This window comes from Colias philodice, chromosome 16 (assembly GCF_061535455.1).
Source record: "Colias philodice isolate Cphi_HAF_F1 chromosome 16, ilColPhil1 Martin Lab GWU primary, whole genome shotgun sequence".
Classification (NCBI taxonomy): Eukaryota; Metazoa; Arthropoda; class Insecta; order Lepidoptera; family Pieridae; genus Colias; species Colias philodice.
In genome coordinates, this window is record NC_143101.1 from 5,170,421 (window position 1) to 5,192,942 (window position 22,522).

Genomic DNA, 22,522 nt, shown 5'->3' on the forward strand with positions numbered 1-22,522 from the left:
TAAACAATAATTGTATTAACTTACTCTGAAGTCTTGTGCCTCATTTCCAGGATCCACCAGCGGCCGCTCTGGAATTTTTATCAAAAATCAGAGAAGTCATATCAATAGCAAAACACAAAATGGCAGCCAAACGTTTCCACCCTGTTCTAAATGAAATACCAGAAGAAGAGACATATCCGTCCAATGCAAACAGCATTGATCTTTACAATGGACTTGGTAGTCAACGTAGCGGGAGCGTAATCAGTCTTAAAAGAGAAAATAGTCGGCGTCGATCCTCTACTTGTTTAGGTTGCCCAGGATGCAAATCTGATAATAACACAGTAAACGTCATAAAATACGACAATCCCAATTGTAAAAGCTGTCTTCATTCAAAAGGCGATAAGCAAAGTAGCATTCGCAAATGGTTGGAAAATATTCCAAATGGACCAGAAGAAATTAATGAAGATTTCGACATAAACTCCAGTAAATTAGCAAAATCCTTATCTTCACTACCGATAGCTGCTTGTCGCAATAATATTAGGAAACAATACAGTTTTTCAGAAAGTCATTCTTTATATTCCAACGACAATCTGACCGCTTCGAAGAAATGTACCTCTAGGTCTGTAAGATCAGAGCCTACTACGAGAAATTATAATATACCACTGAGTGAATTTGAAGGTGTCGCCTGTGAAGAAAACTCAAACAATACTGTTACAAATAAAATCGTTCAGTCGATTAATTTTGATGAATATAGACCTACTAGTAGTTCTGGAAGTAAGGGTTCTTGCAAACGTAGGAACTCATTAATCAATAACAAAAATTCTCTTCCTGATATGGTAAACGACGCGATGGCTTTAGACAACTTTTCAAAGTCGTACAATCAAAGTAGTTCTGATGACGAAATGCTTACTGAGAACTTAGATAATGATACCACAGAGAAAACCTTTAATAATATTTCTGATAGTCCAATAGCGAATGACTATGAAACAGACAGTTTGGAACGTTCTTCAAATAAAAAGAGTATAACAACACCAACGGAATTTTTAGAGGTTCCTTCTTCACAAGCTAGTCCCAGTTTAAGCAGCGCATTGCCATTAGAAGAAGAACTTACGATGAGAAATGCTGTATACAAATCAAACTCCAATAGCGAGAGCAATACACCTTCACCGGAAGTGGAGGTTGGAGTGAATCAAAATCATTATGAAACTATTGGTATAAAGAAAAATAATGGACAAAAAGAAGCAGAGAAAAGTTTTGGCGTCAATTATAGTTTAGTTACCGAAGTATACGTAAACAACAGTTACAATTTCGGGAGCGCCCCAACTTCGCCTAGCGGATCTGAGAGCTCTATTGGAAGTCGTAAATTAATCGCACTACAAAATGTTGAAGAGAAACCAGGTTGTTTGACAATAGAAGTGAAAGATCCTCCAGAAAATTATATACGTATTCACGAATCCGATGGTTTTGAACCCGATACTTTGGATAGAAAACATCCTAAACATAAAGAGGCGATAGAAAACATGCAGTTTAGTCGTAGGGATCTTATTAAAAATCTTGGAAGCCCAAACGTAAAAAACAGCCATCGAATACAACTAAGAAGCAGTGGTACATTCGTAAAAAACAGTTATAAAATCGAGCACAATCCAAAATTTAATAGCTTGCGCGGTGACTATGAATACAACAAAATAGTATTAAGTAGACCTAAAATAGCACCGAATATGTTTTCTTCGCATTCACAAGAAGATACTTCAGATAAAAGTTTGGAAGATTCGGGTGGTTGGACATCGGAAGAAGGAAGAATATTAACTCTAGAATATAGACATTCGAAACGACAGCGGCAGTGCACACCACCCACAGCAAAGCAACAAAAACATTTAGCTCGACCAGACGTTCTCCCTCCATTACCCCCAACTGAAGACACTATTTATGAGAAACCAGTTATTCCTCCAAGAAGAGTAGAAAATTGTAAAGTAGAAATAGATTTGCCTCAAAAATGCCTAAGTGATAGAAGCCTCAGTCCAAGAGATTCAAAACAATCTAGCGAGGAATCAAATGTAACAAGTAATATTCCGAGCAGTATAAATGAAGAACCGTCGTGTAGTCCAATGCATGCTTCAATACCATCGCATACTTCAGATTACGTGGATATGAAAGCTGTTCAACCAACAAACTTTGTATCGCTCTCTACGGAAGCTGGCAAAAGTTCAGCGAGACGTAATTCAATAAGAAGCTGTAGCGGAATTAACACGAATACATTCGTGAAAGATCAAAAGTTTGATAAAACTAAACAACGAAGGAGAAAAGGACTCAGTATTGAAGATTCTGGATATCTTAGTAGCGATTCTACGAGTTCGAGACAGTTCCAAAGAAAGTTAGTAATAGCGAAATTAGCAAGTTGTAGTGACAGTGATGACACTGGAAACGAAGCTAGAAGTGAATCCGGTGCTGAAAGTGTAGAAACTCATTCCGTTTATTTTGGAAGTTTTAGAAATTTACCGCCAAGAGCTGAAAACAGTAACATTAAAAGTACTAGAAGTAATAAACTGAAAGTTAAAAACTAAACAGTGTTAAGTGAGCGTGCAATATGTGGACTATGTGCAATAAAGTGACATCATTGTGAATCTGTGCAATAAATAAAATATATCTAGATTTCAAAAACATTACATAGTTTACATACATATTCCTAGTTTCTTATAAATTAAGATTTTAAATAATATTAAATACCCATTTATTGGACTAAGTCCGAGCTTGCAATGTGTTTAATAATAATGATGTATAAATACTCGTATGGAAATAAATGTATAATAATATATTAAGCTAAGTTTTCTAACACTGTAATTGATCGAGTCTTCTTAATTTTGATACTATATTTAATTTTACAATAAAATAGATATAATAACAATGTTTTAAAACATGAAATGGCCGGTCGTGCAATGCAATAATAGCGTAATTAGGTTCTAACAAGGGTAAAAACTTGAATTTATTTAAATGTATTTATAACTAGATTTAAGGATGACTAAAAGTCATTTAAGTATAAGAGATGTAGTAATATTTTATACATAATAAAATATTTAATAATAAACTATGAATATGAATACTTGTAAATAATTGACGTCACTAAGAGTCGGGCGGCACAAAATGGCTTCCTTGTACCTGACTTGTATTGCTCCAGAGAGACGCACAAAGTGCAATTTATTCTCTCTGTAAAAACAAGAGCACATTGCGTTAGTGTCATGTTGGGAAATAGCAATCAAATCTATGTTTGAATTAATAATAATTAACAAAAGTGAATACTAGATACTTGTAGACTATTTATTGAAACTGATTTTAATTCTAAGGTAATACGGTAGAGAAAGGAGTTTTTTTTTTCAACAAAAAAAGTGTTTCTGTAAGTGTCATCACTTTCGACATACATAATTGTTTTTTATTGAAATCTGAATACAAAAATTACGATCTTTAGTTTTTTTTATATTCATCACATTATTTTCATTAATACATTCTGTCCACCATCCATCCAAATTGTTTTTAATCTTCGGGACTTTAATAACAGATGCTATTAACTACAGATGTAGGTAGAGTAATTATCTGTGCAATATCACGGTGATAAAGTTTATTTTATTTTAATGTAATTTCATGGCAAAAATTTACGGCTTTTAAAGTTTACCGCCAATAAAAACGGCAATAAACTACCTCTACAACATCCAACTTTTCTCTGTTTCCAGTATAAAAAATTATGTTTTACTTGAAACAAAATATTACTTATAGCAAATAAGCTATGAATCATTAAGTAACAAAGTTTTACTAAGTTTTAGTTAGTTAGTTACTTTTTTTAAGTTTTACCTACTCATTAAAAACATTTAATCAAAAAAATCATTTACGATTATTTTATACTCAGGCAAATATGATTGCAATTTTCCAACGTGCATATTATAGTATAATGGGTTGCGGGATGGGTTACATTTATAAATAAATAGTTATACGTAAATATAAGAATTTGGATTAAATATGGCTGATGAATGGTGCTACGCAGGACAATCGGGTATTTTTTAATTTAATTTAGATCTTTATATTTATATAATTTATATAACTACCTAATTTATTTCTGAGAGAAACGCTCAACTAGGTGCATATTTGTATAATAAGTTAGTTATAAAATAATTTTGATAAAATTAAGTTATTTCTGTAGATAGTAAATACTTGTCTGGCTGCCAGTATTCTCATTATCTTTTATGTTTATTGAAAAATGCTATAATAAAATTATAAACTGAAATTGATTTTTTATTTAATACTTACAACCTTGATCCACTTAATATCACAGATAAAAAATATAAAACAGTATTTCATACATCCATCATTTCCTGAGAATCAACATTAACTATATTTTTTATAACAGAAGTCTGGACACCAATCATAGCTTCATTTAATAGCTGGTTTTTTAATTTAATATACTCTGGAACTCCCAAAGACATTAAATCTATTTCTTGACCAATTTTACTCAAAATTCCTTGATCAGTACTTTCATTCATTTTAATCATACATTTATCAAAGTATTCTTTTATTAAAGTGGCTTGATTCAATATACCTGATGCTTCATTTGTAAAATCTATTGCCGGTAAAGTTTCAGAAGTAACATCATTATAATGTGATAAGTCTTCAGTTTTGGCAGTAATTTTATGTGCTGGCAATGTTACCATGATCCTGTGTGGAATAGAATCATATAAGAAATGTATGAATCCCAGTACTTGAGCAGGAGATCTGAAAAAAAGCAGATATTAATTATGAATTTTCAAAATCTTTTATTTCTTTATGAATATAATTATGGTTACAGTTTAATCATCCTTAAGGAATGAATTGCCTGTGATTGTATTTAAATTGTTTAAGTATTTAAAATAAAGGATCACAAATATTGTTTTTATCATTCATTGACCTCTAATTTATGCTATGATAGAAAAAATGTTTTACCTTGAATATACTTCTATTCCAATGCTATTTTTCAATTCATATTCCTGTACCAATATAATTGATAGCCCATATAATAAATGATAAGGTGATTTCTTATGAACCAGTACATTTTTCACGGTCCCTATTGCTTCAAATTCTAAGTGCTTTGATATTTCATTGAATATATTTATTTCTTGCCCATTTACATCCTTAATATGCCTTAAAATTAAATCAGTCTTTTCAGAAGAGGCCAAGACTGCTAATATGTTGTTTGGATCATCTGAAATAGAAAAACATGTTTTTGAGATCCATTTTGTAATTAGAAAAAGTGTAAATTAATTTTGTATATAAAGCTGAAGAGTTTGTTTTTTGAATGCGCTAATTTCAGGTAGTACTGGTCCGATTTGAAATTTTTTTCAAAGTTAGAAAGTCCATTTATCGAGGAAGGCTATAAGGTAAATATCATCACACTCAGACCAACAGGTAGTTTGATATAAAATATTACTTAGAAAAGCTGACTTACCTTTATTGTCCAGAATCACATCATAATCTTTACACATAATATCTAATGCTGACACTAAAACATTTTCTAAGGGCAACAAATAGCTTTTGTCCTGTTTTTTGTATGACAAAGCTACTTCAAATTCAATTCTGCTACAAATATTATATTTTAATTCCTTCAAATCTACAACTCCTGTTATAAAATGTTCTTCATTATTTTGTATAGAATGAAAACCACTCTCTTGCCAAAAGGGTGGTGATTTTATTGACTTAAAAATTTTGGTAGTATATGAAAAGGACTGTTTTGATGTACCATGTAGAAGAATCTGTACATTTTCTATTGGTCTGAAAAAAAATAAAACATACATAAAAAAGATCTTTGGCTCTGAATTACAATTAAAATGTTAATTTATTTCTCAAAACAGTCATGCATATATAAGTTTACTCAAATTTGAAAAAAAAAAAACTTATAGGTACCTTTTCCAGATAGAAAACGATTGCACATGTTCAGAATTCAGATTTATTCTCAAATCTGCATTAAGTATTATTATTATATGTAATTAAAAATTTCTTATTTTGAACTAACTACTACATGAAAATAAACTAATTTAATTAATCTTATATATAAATTAAAAATGAATCGCAAAATGTGTTGGTAAGCGCATAACTCGAGAACGGGTGGACCATAGAAATCTAAATAACAAGACACATAGAAGTGCTTTATTGTCATAATTCGTATGAAAACCGCTGTCGCCAAAATCAACACATTCAAACCGAAAGCTAAACAGTACACACAAGTAAACTATGCCTTTTATTGGACAGCTTGATTTTAGTGAAAACTAACTTAACTATTAAATTAAGCTTTTGAATATGTATCCTAACGCACGAATTTACGATTTATTTTAGAATAACATCCCTAAGTATATGAGACTTTTTGCTCCAATACGAACAAACGTGATAATAAGGGTGCACTCACACACATCAGTCACCGTCACGGCACGTCACCGGACAGGATTAAAAAAAAATATGTATCAATAGTTCTAGTATGACTCTGTTCCCACACGACAGTCGCCGGCACGAAATCTATCAGTGACGTCCCCGGTCAGGCACGTCAAATAATCTTTCCATACATGTATCATACTTTTATCCCCACTCACCCGGTGCCGTCACGTCTCAGTTCAGTCAGCGTCGTGCTACCGTCAATTGCTACATGTTCTCTAGCGTGACACACGTCTAATCACTCACTAACCTGATGTATGTGTTCAATGATTCAGTCAAACCGGCGACGTGACTGACGGACAACATGACGGTGACTGGTGTTTGTGGATACGTACACAAACCGTCACCGATCAGTCATCGGTGACTTGACGGTGACTGATGTGTGTGAGTGCACCCTAAGAATGGTCGACTGTGTCATTCATTGTTATTTCGATTACTATGGTGACACTCGTAATACTTGTAAATATTCTATAATTTTAAGGAAAAACGGCATTATTTCTAAAAAAATATATTTTCCGATGAAATATTATTCCTTTATAAGTATAATTACAACTTGTGGAAGAATTTCCGCATTGGGAATTGCTGAAACACACCATGAATACACTCATACGTCTCCAGAGCAACTGAACAGTGACGAATGCACTGGTGATGTGGAAATCACCTGAGTGGCGACAAGGTCACGAACGCTTACGACTTCTAGTGTCTTGTTATTTAGATTTCTATGGGGTGGACCGATTTTGATAATTCTTTTTTTATTATATTCCTTGAAGTACGAGGATGGTTTTTATGTAGAGAAAACGTAAATATGTACCACGGGCGAAGCCGGGCGGACCGCTAGTATACATAATATATAAATGGGTTTTTGACTTACACATCATCCTCATTCCAAACATTTACTATAATAACAACTTTCTTGTTGCATACTTTAAGTATTGGAGACTTGGTTTTTATTTTCAATGCTTTTGATATCTGAAAAATTTGGGAAAATTAAGGATACAGAATTATTTACCAAAAGGAAAGAATATTTATTCTGTTTTATAAAAGATATAGAAATAAATGTATTGTTGATTTTGCAAATGTATGATTTTACAACTAGAGTTAGATGTAGGTTAATATTATTATTCACTGTTAAGATTGCATTATAATAAGTAAAATACACTCACACTAGCAGTTCCTAATCTAAAGACGGAATCCTCAGCATTAGGCTTTGCTGACTCATACAATGCAAAGGCAGCGGCTTGCTTAAGCTTTCTATAATCATTTAGAATACCTTCATTTTTATTCACATTGTACTTAGCTTCTGTGAGTTTTCTTTGCAACTGTGTTATTAAAGGCACAGACTCTGTAGAATATTTATTTTGGGATGCCAACAGTGGCTGGCTAACATTAAAGTTTTTGTCAAACATAACTGGGACAGCATCTTCCTTACAAGTAACTTTAAGACAAGGTTGACCACAGCATTCTTTATCAATTAATTCGTAACTCTCAACATTTCTTATTCTACGATGAATGTTCAATGTATCGTTTGTTGATAATATAATTATCTCACTTTTAGTTAAAAGTATGTAGAATGGGACGCATTTTTCATTCCGAAGTATGGTTATTTCTTTCACATTCCGAGCATCGTCTAATAAAATTGATGAAATTATACGTCTGTCGTAAAATTCCAACACTTCACCTTTGCTAGTAGAAACTATTATGTCTACTCTTCTTGGGTCCCGTGGATGTATTTCATATAAAGTAAAACAAACTATATCATTTATAACAGAAGCCGGTAAAAGTTTTACTAAATCCTTGCGTACATTTTCAGGAACATCCATTACAAAAATTTACTTTTGTTTAGTGCAAAATAAAATCAGTTTAAATGGAGTGAACACAAAAGTTTTACAAACGTGATTTTTATGATTTAAAATGGAAGAAGGTAGTTAATATTAATAATTTTAATCGACTTTGCCATTGTGCGGAATAATCAAGTTTAATTTCAAATATATATATTATATTACTCTATGATTTCAAAACAAAACTTTTGAAAATAACTACCAGCTAGGCGGCTACCTATCAATAATCAATTGTCAAATGCGACATTTGAAATGCCAAACTCGTCAAATCTCAATGACATTTGACAAACGTCAACTTCAAACTTCGTCGGATAAGATAAAATGATTAGAAGCATAGTCTTTTGGTTTAAAATAAAAAGTATTTCCGTGTTTTCCAATTACAGCACTAGAGCCTGTGACTAGAGCGCATTATGCGGCATAATGCTTAACGTTGAATGTTCCAACTACAGCAACGCTTCGCTTATTAAGTACATATTTATTTTTATTTTTCGTAAGTAATTATTAATTGGTGGGAAAAATTTTAAAGCTTTCGTTTCATTGTAGTTTTTTCGAAATAATCAAAGTTAATTCAAATTGTGTAAAAAAAATAAATATAAGTATGGATGAAGGTACAAACATTGAAAAAAATGTTAATGAAATAATCAAAATCCAAATTACTTAAAATAACCGTAAATATTTTTCAACCAATTATTATGTATACCACTTTATTTACACATTTACGAGGTTATTGCTGAACTTATAGCGCAACCTGCTGGTGCGTTTCACGTTCCAATTAAGCATCAGCATAATTCGGCATTGTGTGCCACTGAGTCGCATTATGCTCTGTAATTGGAAAACAGCCGATCATGTACGGTCTACTTGAATAGAATCGAACTGATATTAAAGTGTTATTGGTGACCATAAAGAATAGTAAAAAAGTAAACGTTATTAATTACTAAAATATTTAAATTGCAGTCATATTACAGCCTTTTATATGTATACAGTTGGGTTGTTGAGGAAGTGATTATGAGGAAGAGGAGGAGGAAGAGGAATTTTCACACACAAATTTAGAGGATGCGGATGAGGAAGAGGATATTTTTTTGAGGAAGAGGATGCGGATGAGGAAGCGGAAGAGGAAGCGGATGAGGATGAGGATGATAGGAAATTATAATCAAAATTTAAAAAAAAAACTTTTAAAATTGAAAATTAAATCAAAAGCCATTCTCCTGTCTCTACATATTGATGTTTAAGGTTAGGGGAGGTTAGCTCGCCCGATCGCGAATTTACAAAGCCTGTTAGTACTAGGTACTATACTACCTATTTGAGTCACGAGCCGGACTCAGATGAGCTTTTGTTTATGCATATTACTCGAAAAAACCGAATCTATATCAGTGCCAGAAGCGACATTAGGCGATTTCCACAAAAAAAAAACTAACTGGTAGATATAAATTTATAAAGAATAGAAAAAATTCGATCACGAGGCGGGACTCGAACCCGCATCCTTTCGCGCCATTCCGGGGCGGATGCCTGACCAACTCAGCCACTCGTGACCCGCCAGAGCAATCGAATTTATTCTATTCTTTCAGTTTTATGTGTCTAAAGGGACACACCGCGCGCCATCTATTGAGATGATTAACAACCATTTCAACCAATATGAAGCACTTTTCAGTGAATACAATATTGTAACGATGGAACACGACCTTTTTTGTTGAATTTATATTTTTGGTACGTGATCGAATTTTTTCTATTCTTTATAGATTTATATTTAAAAAGCATTTGAATGCCATAAAACCAAAAATATAAATTTAACTGGTAGATATTATTATGTAAGCGTACAACTTGTTTGTTTTTTAATTTAAAATGACTTTTGACAAACATTATTTGGTAAAATATGTTTCTTCTGAGTATGAGAGAAAATGTTATATTATTATGTTTAGAGATAAGTGTTAGGCGCAGATATAAATATGGCGGTAAGACTCTACTCTTGTTCGTTAGTAGAGTCCGACTCGTAACTCAAATAGTAAATATAGTTTAAATTAAATAGGCTTTGTAAATTCGCCGCCCGATCGGATCAGCATCCTCATAAATTTCCTCTAAATTTTGAGGAAGCGATAGCGGAAGAGGATTTTTTTATTTTCATTTTTGAGGATGCGGTAACGGTAGAGGAACCCAAAATATTGCGGAACTTCCGCATTATGAGGAAGCGGAAGAGGAATCCTCAACAACCCTAGACTATACAGCTATAAATTTATTTTTACTTATGCCAATATAAATAAAACTGCTTCGTAAAATATATTAAAATATACAGTAAAACATTTCTTATATTCTTAAATAATTTAGATACTTAATAAAACTTTTCAAATATTTAACTTATAACTGCACTTATTACAAATTAAACATTTAGTACACCACCATCGTTTTATAGTTTAGGTTTGTGATTACAAACAACCAAACGTACAGAGAGGAATTAATTTTGCTGTCTTCCTCAGATTCTGGAACAAAAGTATTTTTCCTTTGCAAACAATCAGTTAATTCGATTAGATTCACAGTTGGTTGCTTAGGCGGCAAAGCATTGACTCGGTAATTGAACATCGATCCTTCCGGGTCAATGAACAGTAAAGGTTACCCTTAGCCACATCACCCGCATCACCACAACGCAAAAGCCCATGACAACTGACACCAATACCTATGAAAGCACATAGCATAAACTTCATTATTCATTATTTATATTTATTTATAGCTCGTTCCATTTCATCTGGTAACGATCCCCGCATTCTGCAATAATTAAAATGGTTTATATATCTTTCAGATGTAGATCTTGACGAATAATATAGAACTACCTGCCCTTTTTAGTAAGTTTAAACAACGATGTGTTTGAATTTTATGAAATCTTTTATCGTAGGAAAAAGTTTATCCGTTTGACCGATTTTGAAGAAATTTGGCACATATAATCTTTAGACCCTGAGAAAGAACATAGGCTACCTTTTATTTCGAAATATGTACCACGGGCGAAGCCGGGATGGACCGCTCGTTTTTAATAATATAATATTATCATCTACCAAAATAAAACTTAGTAAATTTGAATAGGGGTAAACTCCTTTCAAATAAGTCTGCGCAATGTTTTGGTCGTCTGTGCCACAGCCCACACGTTGAAACCTATTTTGGTTTTTCAGCGTTATAATATGGTTATACTTATAACTTACTAATTATTATAAACTGATTGATTTGATGTGTTGCACCTATAGTTGCACATAACCTGCCTGCAAATTTCTCGCTTTTCGGTTTTTATATTAGTTGTTTATATTCGTTTATCGTGGTCATTATCTATACTTCTATACTAATATTATACAGAGGAAAGGTTTGTATGTATGTATGTATGGTTTTCACGCATAAACTACTGAACCGATTTTGATGAAATTTGGCACAGATAATCTTTAGACCCTGAGAAAGAACATAGGCTACCTTTTATTGCGAAATATGTACCACGGGCGAAGCCGAGACGGGCCGCTATAGTAGTTAATAAAATTAAACTGTAAGGTCTTAATAATAACAATAGTAGATACTAAAAGGTTTTTTTTCAGAAGAAATGAGGTTATTTTCCATGTACAATAGGTATAAGTGCTTTCTCAAGTATAAAAAACGTAATGTTTTCTCGTGGTTTTCTTATAAGCCGTAGCAGTTTTCGCTTATTCTAATCATGGTGGATAATAATATATTACATAAGGAACATAATTCGGTTTGCGAATTAAGTTGTGGTTGTACCTACGTTCTATTCTAAATTATTATTATTTGCTTTTCTTCTTTTCTGCAAAATTCCGATTATACTGGTAATATAATATTATAGTGATAATCAATACAATATTATGTATTATAAAAAAAGTTTCAGCATATTTTCGGAAATTGGACATAATAGTTAAGTACTTCTTCAACATTTTCATATTATAAGCAAGTAAATAATACGTCAATATAAGGTACAGAACCAACATTTGAGGGTACTTAATACTGGTTATGAACTTATGAGTAAAAAAAAATATTATTTTGATGAAGAAATTGGCACTATTAGGTAAGTGCCAATTCGATAAATCGATTGGTAAATCCGTTAACTTCAACGTCGTTACGTATTTTTAATTCGGTTATTACCTATACTCGCAACTATTCTCAGATATACCTACATAGTAGGTATGTACTAACATTGTAGCAATAGGTATAAATATATGAGAATCTGAATTGGTTGACTACACTACACAAATAGCATGCCGTGGGTAGATTAAAATAGTTACAATGAATGGCATGCTTCCTTTGTCAAGATGTTGATTGTTACCGAAACGACTATGCATGCCGCTCGGACCTTGTCATCAAATCTGTGTTTGATATAGACTATACGCCCCCGGCTATGCTTGATTAATGGAATCCTGTAGGTAGGCAAAGATTTTCAACCTTTTTAGCACGCTTTAGACTCGAATTTGACCCACTTATAATAGACTGATTTAATTCAATCTTTGTACACTAACCAAAGACCGGTGACATCACAATATTTTTTTTATCTTTGTCTAATTATCCCGAACAATAAAAATAATAAGTTTACTTTTTAAAAATTCTTTTTTTGATTCATAGACCAATAGTAGTTACTAGTTATTTTAAAATGTTCATCAAAAGATATGCAGGAGTCCTCGTTATCTGTGATGTGTATTTTATTAACTTTTATAAAATCGTATTATTACGAGTTACGACCATTCTAGGAACCTAATCTTGTTTTTCAACAAAAACAAATTCTTAGATTACCTACCTACTTAGGTAATTTTATAGCTGGAAATAATGATATTTTATCTATGTACCTATATAGTTAATATGTTTAATATCATTCACTGGAAGTAAAAATTTATCTTAATCTTTTACAAACAATTGGTGAAATTATACTTAAATAAAAAAAAAAACATGTAAGCCACTTAAAATTTTTGTACATCACGTTTTTATTAAAATTACTTATACTGATACGAAATTAATCAGATAGTTAGGATATAAGTATGTTATAGGCAAACACCCAACATCCGGCACTACTAGGTTGGACTGATCAATCCTCAGATCTGACAAAATGACTCCATACAAATAGAATTTTTTTACATTTACATTTACTGTAGGCATATCACTTTTTTTTCAGGACAGAGCAAATAAGCAGGAGGCACCTTTAGTTAAAGCTCTACGTCTACCATTCATAGAGATAGTATGTAGTTGTAGTACATAATATTATCTCGATGCTACCATTACTTTTCGAAGAGGTTCTAAATTACTTGACAATGATGAACGATCGGTTCTAATTTATTTACACCTATCGTCTACAACTCTACACTAAGTAATTAACATGTTTATGCAATAGCGCATCAAAATCGAAAGTAAACTTTCACTTTCACCTAAGAAACATTTATTATATTATTATCTTTCAGTATGATTTAATCAAGCCATAGATACTAGATCACAGTTATTTAATGTGATAGTGTTGATTTTTACAAGTATTTCTGTATAATTAATTTTACTTATTTCTAATTCCACAAGACATGACCGAAAACGCTCGTTGTGCGAAAAACTAGCTAACAATGAATTGTGGCAATTAATAATAACTTATCAGCTTGATCTAATCTAAAACAAATTAAGCTATCTGATCTAAAAATAAATAAAACTATCTGATCTAAAAATAAATAAAACAAGCTATGTAAGTAAGTTAATAGATATTTAAAACAACGAGGTGATGTAACTAATCTCAAAATATGATCTTCAGCTTTCCCTGTCAGGAAAAGTTAGGGTAGGTACTACGAACAGAAAGTTCAGAATGCATTTTACAATTTAGAATCTAGTATAGAGTGATTAAGAGAGTGATTGATGGTTAGAAATGTATTGTAAAATACAGATGATAAATTAAATACGCCATTTTGAATAGCCGCCTGCAATACTTTTCCTAAAAATAATTCAGATAATATTTTATCAAGCGACGCTGTAACGTCCTCAATTTCCGATGTTAATGTCAGACTGCAGACATTTACCCTTTATCAAAACATGAACTTTTAACCTTGTATAATGTCACTAGCAGACTCTAGCTGTCTAGCAGACGATCAAGCATCGCTTTTTAGTGCCAAAAATGTAATTCTATTTTTAATAATAACGTTGCTTGTTGAGCAAAAACTGAAAACATTGCCATGTAAAATTAAAATTCACATTTTATTTCAGGTAACTCTAAATATAATAATAATTAAAAACAATACCTACAAAGGTACGACGAACACAGAACCTACTTTTTTGAAATTAGGAACCTACAAGTTGTAATCTAAGCCTACAAGCTACAATCTACATAACTACATAAGTACCTAATCTTTAATGAACTTTCCAAAATAAATACCTCTATGTATAAGATCTTAGGAATAGGTAATTCATATAGGTATAATATTTTCGTAATTTCTGTAAAATATAGTTAGGTACGGCAGTGGGCAAGTCGGCAATATAGGGCAAAGAAACTAACACCAATAAAAGTCAAGTAATTCAAGTAGGTAGGTATATTTTCTCCTACTTACACCTTACTTACCCATTGTGAAAATAAAAAATAATGTAAAGCATTGACTGACAAATGAGACAAAGAATTTCATTCTAACATTGTGCATGCGCATTGAAGTTGAAGCACTTTTTCTACTCACTACTGCAACTGGACACTAGAAATTGAATCTTGATGGAATCATACGTAGAATCATACCTAGTTTAATGGTAGAATTGTGCGTAGATATTAGACATAATATTATGAATTAATAGAATACATATATCTCCTTATCATACATATATCATATTTTGTCATTTTTTACTATGTAACCTACTGTTTTTACTTTCTTTTGAGTCTAGGGGTCACTTTTAAAATATATTTTTTTTCTTAAATTGGTCCAGTCATTTTTAATAATTGTAAGCTAAACTATAGACGGTTTGATTGTTTTTTCTACTTACCTCCATATTAACAATGACGCTTAATTTTATATTATCATTGCTTCATAACTACCTAATTAGAAAGTAAGTATACTGTTATTTTGACTTGTTGGCATTGTTACCAACCTAAGTGCGACCAAAAAAATATTTTTAATGTGCGGAATAAACCACAAGTTTCAATTTTTTTCCCCTAATGTGAGTGAAAATAATGATTCATGTAAGTATTCTTAAAAATTATAATAACCATGAAATACATGACATAAAACAACACAAAAAATTTAAGAAAAAAGCGGACTGATGGACCTTTAATAATTGTGATTGATTGATTGACAGCGTTATCGTCGATAAAACATCTCAGGTTATACCATTGGGTTATACCAATTCTCTTATCTACGCTAAACAATTTCTCATACAGAAGCATGTGTGTCATGTGTAAATTGATAACGGAGATAAAATCTATCACGATAATCTCATAACTGAGCGGATAGTGAGATTCGAATAGGAATTCGCCCAGCGAACCTATCCTAGCGGCTAGCGCTAAGAGGCGATGACTGAATAATTTATTTATATCAAGCGACCATGGACTCTTAACCTCTAAACTTATATCTAGTCAAACACAATTAACGTGAGAACAAGGTCACACCATCTGTTGGGACGAATGGGACGGTGTACATATTCCCCGTTTTCCAATTACAGCACTAGAGCGCATTGTGCGGCATAATGCTTAACGTTGAATGTTCCAACTACAGCAACGCTTCGCACAATCGAGCACTAGAAAAAGTAATGCGCGTGAATTGATGCGTGCAATCGATTTATCGTTAGTAATTATTAATTGTTGGAAAAAAATTTAAAGCTTTCGTTTCATTGTAGTTTTTTCGTAATAATCAAAGTTAATTCAAATTGTGTTAAAAAAATAAATATAAGTATGGACGAAGGTACAAACATTGAAAAAAATGTTAATGAAATAATCAAAATCCAAATTACTTAAAATAACCGTAAATATTTTTCAACCAATTAATAAGTATACCACTTTATTTACACATTAATGAGGTTTTTGCTAACTCTTTAGAATATTTTTTTTTTTCAACACTGAAATTAGCGCAACCTCCTGGCGCGTTTCATGTTCCAATTAAGCATCAGCATAATTCGGCATTGTGCGGCACTGAGTCGCATTATGCTCTGTAATTGGAAAACGGGGATTATTACGCATGCGTATTTTTTAGCTCAAAAATATTGAGGCACATTATGCAGCGATGATAGACAAAGTGCAATTGCCTAATGGCAGAAGATTTTTCATTTGGCATTTATAAAAGGTCCGTTGCCAGGACGTTCTGCCAAGAATAAAGCTGCAGTGCAGTAGCGCGCTTGCAGCGGCAGACTGCGGTGCCGGTCCCTCCATTCATTGTCATGTGGGAGGTCGATAAAGAGTAGTGTCGACGCGCCTTCCTCGGTGCGCGGATGTCCCAGTTGTTACGTCATACCGCGCCGCTTTATGACATACGCAATTCAAACAGTAAAGCTTTATTTATAAACAAACGTTATTTTTGTGTAAATCTGCTCAAAGTTTAATTAATTATTATGTGTTTCCTTGAATTATAAATATTTATTTATATTTATGTTGAAAATCGAAAGTTTATACGTAGGTAAATCCTGTTAAATTTATTTAAAACACGTGTGTCATTTGTCAAGTCACAGGATATTACCTGTTATGTAAATCGGTGATGTTGAGAGGTTGCTAAACAGAAGATTGCAATTTAGATGTTTGGAAGGTAACATAAACAACATTGTTTTGTTGGGTTTAGGTTTTTTAAACAAAGTTGTAGGTATTTGTATAATAACTTAGGTAATGTTATACGTGAAAAATAATGAACTAAATTACCTGCTTGTTTAAATAAGCGTTTATTACCTACATAAAGTAAATCCTACCTAGATATAACAAAAGGACCTATTTGTCAACATAAAACAATATTAGTATGCAGTTGACATTCTAAGTAAGCACTACTTACCTATACAATATTCATAAATAGGTATTAAAATTAACTACAGTGTGTGCTACTTTATTTGTTTTCAAAATAAACAAGTGGATACTATAAAATGAGCTCACCTTCACATTTTTAATTTTTATGCTGTTTTACGAAATATGAAAGTTGCGAATTTATTGCAGACTAGCTGTTGCCCGCGACTTCGTCCGCGATTCGGTCGTTTTTCGTCATTCGTCGTTTAAAAAAAATACGTGACACTTTATTTTTGAATGTTCTTAATTGTCTCTTATAAAATTTAACTACATTAAAATTGAATACTCTGATAAGAAAATCTTAAAATCATCGAAAATCATAGACATCGAATATCTGAGGAAAACATGAATGAATGTGATTTAAATTCTACATTTCTTAGTAATTAAAATAATAATCTAAATTAAATGTAGATTAACAGTTTGAGCACACCATTATAGAATATGTACCTAAGTAATAAATTACGTTAGTTTACATAGTAACTTTACTAAAAACACGATGACTTTCTTTCGCGCTCGGTACCACAAACTAAGCATGTTTGTGGTACGTGGCCCGCGTCACTTTACCCCCCACGAGTTCCCCTCCGTTGCTATGCGAAAATACATTCGTCGCCCTACTGTAGGAAAAATTGTAATACTGTGGCCTGGGCGTTATAACACGCTCAGGGAATTCCTGAGTGCTGATAGACTTCCGTCTATCGGCATTTATACCAATTTTATATTAATATCACCATCTTGAGGAAAAGCTTCTAATGTCGATTTAAAACGCATATATACGGATTAACCTGATGAATTAACATGTTCTAAAATTGTGAAATGAGTTCAGTTTTAAATTCGAGAAATATTGATTTCTTGTATTCGATTATTCGTCGTAGTCGAATACAAAATATATTTAAAGAAACTTAGGTTGGCCTTCAGGCAAAAGGGATCCTATCAAATGATAAACTTGACCTTGTATCTTAAAAGTAAGAATGAAAGGAGCATCTGATAATTGTTGAGCACCAAAGGATCATTTAAAACGCAATACTATAAGAGCTAATATTGTCTAAGAACTGTTTAGATTGCACATGTTCCTCTAAAACTTAAAAGTAGTGATTTCAAAGGTTCCGGCGTATCTTCAAACGAAAGCCGACTCCTTACTCCACTTTAAAGCATTACAAAAAGAACATACTACGTTAATATCGCCTATACAGAAGATGATCTGTAGGTAATCAATTGTGAGGTTATAAGCAAACCCACTTTTATATTTGTCGGACCACACCACCGAATTTGTAGATTGATCTTCTATGTTTACCTCTAAGTCATTAAGACTATGTCGAAATCTGTCTGCAGTAAGACGGGCCTCTCGCTATTCGTCCGTTTCAAGAGACCAATAGTTTCAATTCTTAATCTTTCATTAAACAAACTTATTAATCGTTCTTGTCTCAAATAATGGTAATATTCGCGTCCCTACTCTAGTCATTGCTTATGCTCATGTTCATCTTCGAGAGATCGAATAATATTATGGTGCACCCTATTATTTGTCAAACGGTCTTCATATTGAGTAAAAGTTTCAGATTCTCGAGATAAAATATGACGATCGTGATCAGCTGTGAGACGTAATTCCCTCCCAGTGAGGGTTTCGGTCTCACGGGATAGTACAATATGCCATTTGCGATCAGCTGTGAGACGTTATACCCTCTCAGTAAAGGTTTCGGTCTCACAGGATAGTACATGCCGTTCGCGGTCAGCTGTGAGCCGCAATTCTCGTTGTGAAGCGGTTTCAGGTTCGGCATAACACATGTTGTTTTCGGTTAATAGTAAGCCTCTTATCTCTAACGATCCTTGAGAACTCTTATTTCTCATTTTCTTAACTTTGCTCGAATTTCGATATAAAGATTTTTTAGGTGGCACTGATGCGGGTGAATAAAAATTAAGTTAAAGCCTGATTCCCACGACATGTTTGCTTCACAAATCCGACCGCGCCACACCACACCACATGCCATGGGAATCGGCGCGCTTGTCGCTCGCCAGTGCTTGCCATACGCACACATGCCGTGGGAACGCTCAGTTCAAATCGCGACGGATGGCGACAAGCGCTTGTCGTCTGCCAATGCTTGTGAAGCAATACATATAATAAAATTGTGGAAAAGTGATGTCTGTACAATTAAAATATGTAGAAAAAAATTAGCAGGTGTTATTATTATCGAGAAATCGAGAGAAACCATTTTTTTTCTCTTAAAAGCTCCCCCCCCTCCCACTTCCCGAACTCCGATTGACCGTAATTTATTTTTCCTTACATTTTTATCATATCCTTTTCTAATGGGTTTCATCCTACTGCGATTTTTTTTTGTTTCAAAAATTATGTACCCTGGTGTATAGGTAAATTTTCCACATAAAATGTCCTTTAAATTATGTCGTATTATATTTTTAACCCCCGACGCAAAAAGACTGGTGTTATGTGTTTGACCGCTATGTATTTCTGTGTGTGTGTGTGTGTCTGTCTATGGCACCGTAGCTGGCTAACAGGTAAACCGAATTAGATGCGGTTTTTTTTGTTAGGCAGAATATTTTCCGACGCTGGTTCTTAGATAAAGTGTATCAAAATTGGTTCATCCACTTATTATACCTACATAGGGGTAAAAGTGGGAATGAAAAAAATGAAAGTTATAATTTATTTTTAAAGATCGTCGGGAAGTTTATGAAATTATTTATTCCTTTTTCTATACACTTTTCTTCGTCTAAACGGTTTAGTTACGTGCTCTCTCTCTCTTCTCAGCCTTTAGTTACGTGCGTGAGACAGGAAAGATCTAATTTGGATTTGTTGCTGGATTTGATAAAAACTGAGTATCGATTAAGCTGATCAGTGGCTACACCATAGATTATTAAAAACATCCGTTTAAGAAAGGAAGGAAATAGAATTTGCTCCTCTGGTTCCTAAAAAATAATATGACATAATTTAAAAGAAATTTTACGTAGACGTACACGTACGTAGAATTAGTTAGGCATTTCTTTTTTGATTTTCGATATTATATACTAATCATAATTTTTAATTACATTATGTAGTAACTATTTGGTATAGGTTAGGCATTTCATTTCTTGATTTTCTTTAATAATTTGGTACGTAAGTTTTTTAGCTCAGTTTAGTAAGAAATTTTAATAACAATTCTTTTAATTATTTATGGTAAAGTCCGGTCGCGGAGCAGGAAGAATTTCGTACATTAACCTGTCACTGTCACTCCCTTGTAAAAATAATGTGTCTTGCTCGCACAGGTGCAATGACCGCCGTCCTTAGGGATTGTAAACCTTTAACCTGAGAGCGTAAGGTTTGTGTTTGCTTGATTGGTGTCAGGTTTTCAATTATGATTTTGTGAATTCAAAATTTATAAGAATAAACCTCAAACTCTTTATGTCCAATCAAAATCCGCCTAAGTCGAAATCGCGTGTGAATAACGTATTTCTGTAATATTGTACCTACATAGTAAATTATTTTTTGAAAAATAAGGTCATAAAGAAGTTTCACTTCTTATGTGTGTACACGCACACTTTTTTTTATATAATATATCGTTGTTATTGAAAAAGTTAAAATGTAACTAACTAATAAGTATTGTAAATGAATAGAGGACATTTATTTAATAAATTAGTAAAAAACATTTTCTCCTCCAAATATTTCATGTAAACTGCACTTCATTCAAAAATGTTTGTGACCACTGTCAGTAGGTAAAGAGGTCATTGTACGAAATTCTTTCTTCTTCGCGACCGGACTTTAGTACGTATTTACTCAATAATTGTATGTTAAGTAGTAATTCAGCATGGGCGTAGCCACGGTGGGGCTGGGTGGGGCGCTTACCCTGGCTTTGATCTGGTAGGTACTAATTGTGAAGGGGAGTGGGCGTGGGCGTGGGATTGGGACTGAACGTGGCATATGGCGTGGGAGTGCGAGTGGGCGCGGGAGTGGGAGCATGAAAATAAAAATGATTTTTTATTGTTGCCCCACCCTGAGCCCATGGTCATAGGTCCCATAGTCACTATTCCACGCGAAAGAAGTCGCGGGGACAGCTAGTTGACAAATATAATCAGAAAGCTTTGAACTCCTAAGCTCAACCATAAAAGATAGACATTTATGATGTCGGGAGATATTTTTTATATAATATGGAGAACATTTCTTTCATACTTGATTTCTGTGTAGCTTTAACCATTAAGATACACGCATTAAGAACGCACACGCGACGAAAGCTTAAAAATGGAGTTGCTGCTCTGCTCACGAATATGAAAAATAATAGTTATTTAGGAAATATATTTCATGTGCAGAATTGACCTCTACAGATTTAATATAAGTAGGTATACATATATTTAGATTCCAATTTCCATGTAACGTTAAATTCGACTATACAATAACTAACAGACAACGCAGGTTACCTACTCTCGTTTCCGTAAGTTGAGGCGGCTACATATTCGGTCCTAATAACATGACTTTTTGTGAACGAAACGACAGCGCGGTTTAATTCGATGGCAACACCATCAGAAAAAAGGAAATATTTTTAACTTTGAAAAAATATTATGATTTACACTATTATTAATACTATTTTAACATTAACACAAAATATAAGACTGTGAGGTGTAAAAATAAATCCAGCTAGTTTCACATCACACTTATGTTTATAATTAGGTATACGACATGAAAATATATTAATTACCAAGCAATAATCATATAGATAAATACTGAACAAAAGTATTAACAGTTAAAGTATATTATTTTTTACTAACAACATGTAAATGATGAAGGAATAATAATTATCAACGAACTAACCTTTTTGTATTAGAGTCCCGCCTCGTGATCGAATTATTAAAACACGAAGATTTTTAAAAATGTAACCAATGAACACAATCAATATTAGATTAACTGTAATGGTGTCTAGTTTGACTTAAAATAATATACATCTACCCTCACTTTTAAAAATGTAGTAAGTATATTCACATGAATTATAAGCGCACCTTATAGGGAAGGGAAGATTTATTATGGGTTAAAGAGTTAAATAAATAACTAACATAATTATATTTAAATTATTAATTTTTAACATTGTGTTCAGTAGTGTTAACATGTAAATTGATTTGATTTTTACGAAATCTCATAGATGGCGCTGAATCAAATTTGTCTTTATAGTACTAAGATTCATTAAACAGTTTCTCTGCCCAAATTACGTAAATGACGTAGTTTTTATAGTGTAAAGCTAGATAATAGCATGGCTTACTCAAAAACAACATTTAAACATGAGTCTTTAGATTGTACGCTGTCGTAGTACACGGAATACGTAAGAAAAGTAAAGGTTCACAGCTC

General features: G+C 32.7%; 3 protein-coding genes across 10 annotated transcripts in view; 2 read left to right on the forward strand and 1 right to left on the reverse strand.

The window, feature by feature from the left end:
* The window catches only part of LOC149481638 (uncharacterized), a 46,542-nt gene extending 42,293 nt beyond the window's left edge, over positions 1–4,249 (forward strand). For all 3 annotated transcript variants that reach the window (XM_089705213.1, XM_089705214.1, XM_089705215.1), the window contains one exon: positions 51–4,249. In XM_089705213.1, coding sequence (XP_089561339.1) covers positions 51–2,540 — 2,490 coding nt within the window. In that variant the 3' untranslated portion in view covers positions 2,541–4,249. The remainder of the gene's footprint in view (positions 1–50) is intronic.
* LOC149481639 (uncharacterized) lies at positions 3,860–8,400 on the reverse strand. Its single transcript, XM_089705223.1, has 5 exons — positions 7,584–8,400; positions 7,292–7,389; positions 5,444–5,766; positions 4,942–5,200; positions 3,860–4,734 (listed from the first exon to the last, which is right to left on the reverse strand). The coding sequence occupies exons 1-5, from the start codon at positions 8,238–8,240 to the stop codon at positions 4,320–4,322; spliced, it is 1,752 nt and encodes a 583-aa protein (XP_089561349.1). The 5' UTR covers positions 8,241–8,400; the 3' UTR covers positions 3,860–4,319.
* Positions 8,401–16,560: 8,160 nt separating this feature from the next.
* The window catches only part of LOC149481640 (carbohydrate sulfotransferase 11), a 48,852-nt gene continuing 42,890 nt past the window's right edge, over positions 16,561–22,522 (forward strand). For 2 of the 6 annotated variants that reach the window (XM_089705225.1, XM_089705230.1), the window contains exon 1: positions 16,561–16,707. The gene's annotated coding sequence lies outside the window, so the exon portion shown is untranslated. Of the gene's footprint in view, positions 16,838–16,883; positions 16,964–22,522 lie in introns of all 6 variants that reach the window. The other 4 variants (XM_089705228.1, XM_089705226.1, XM_089705227.1 and 1 more) reach the window with 4 other exon arrangements.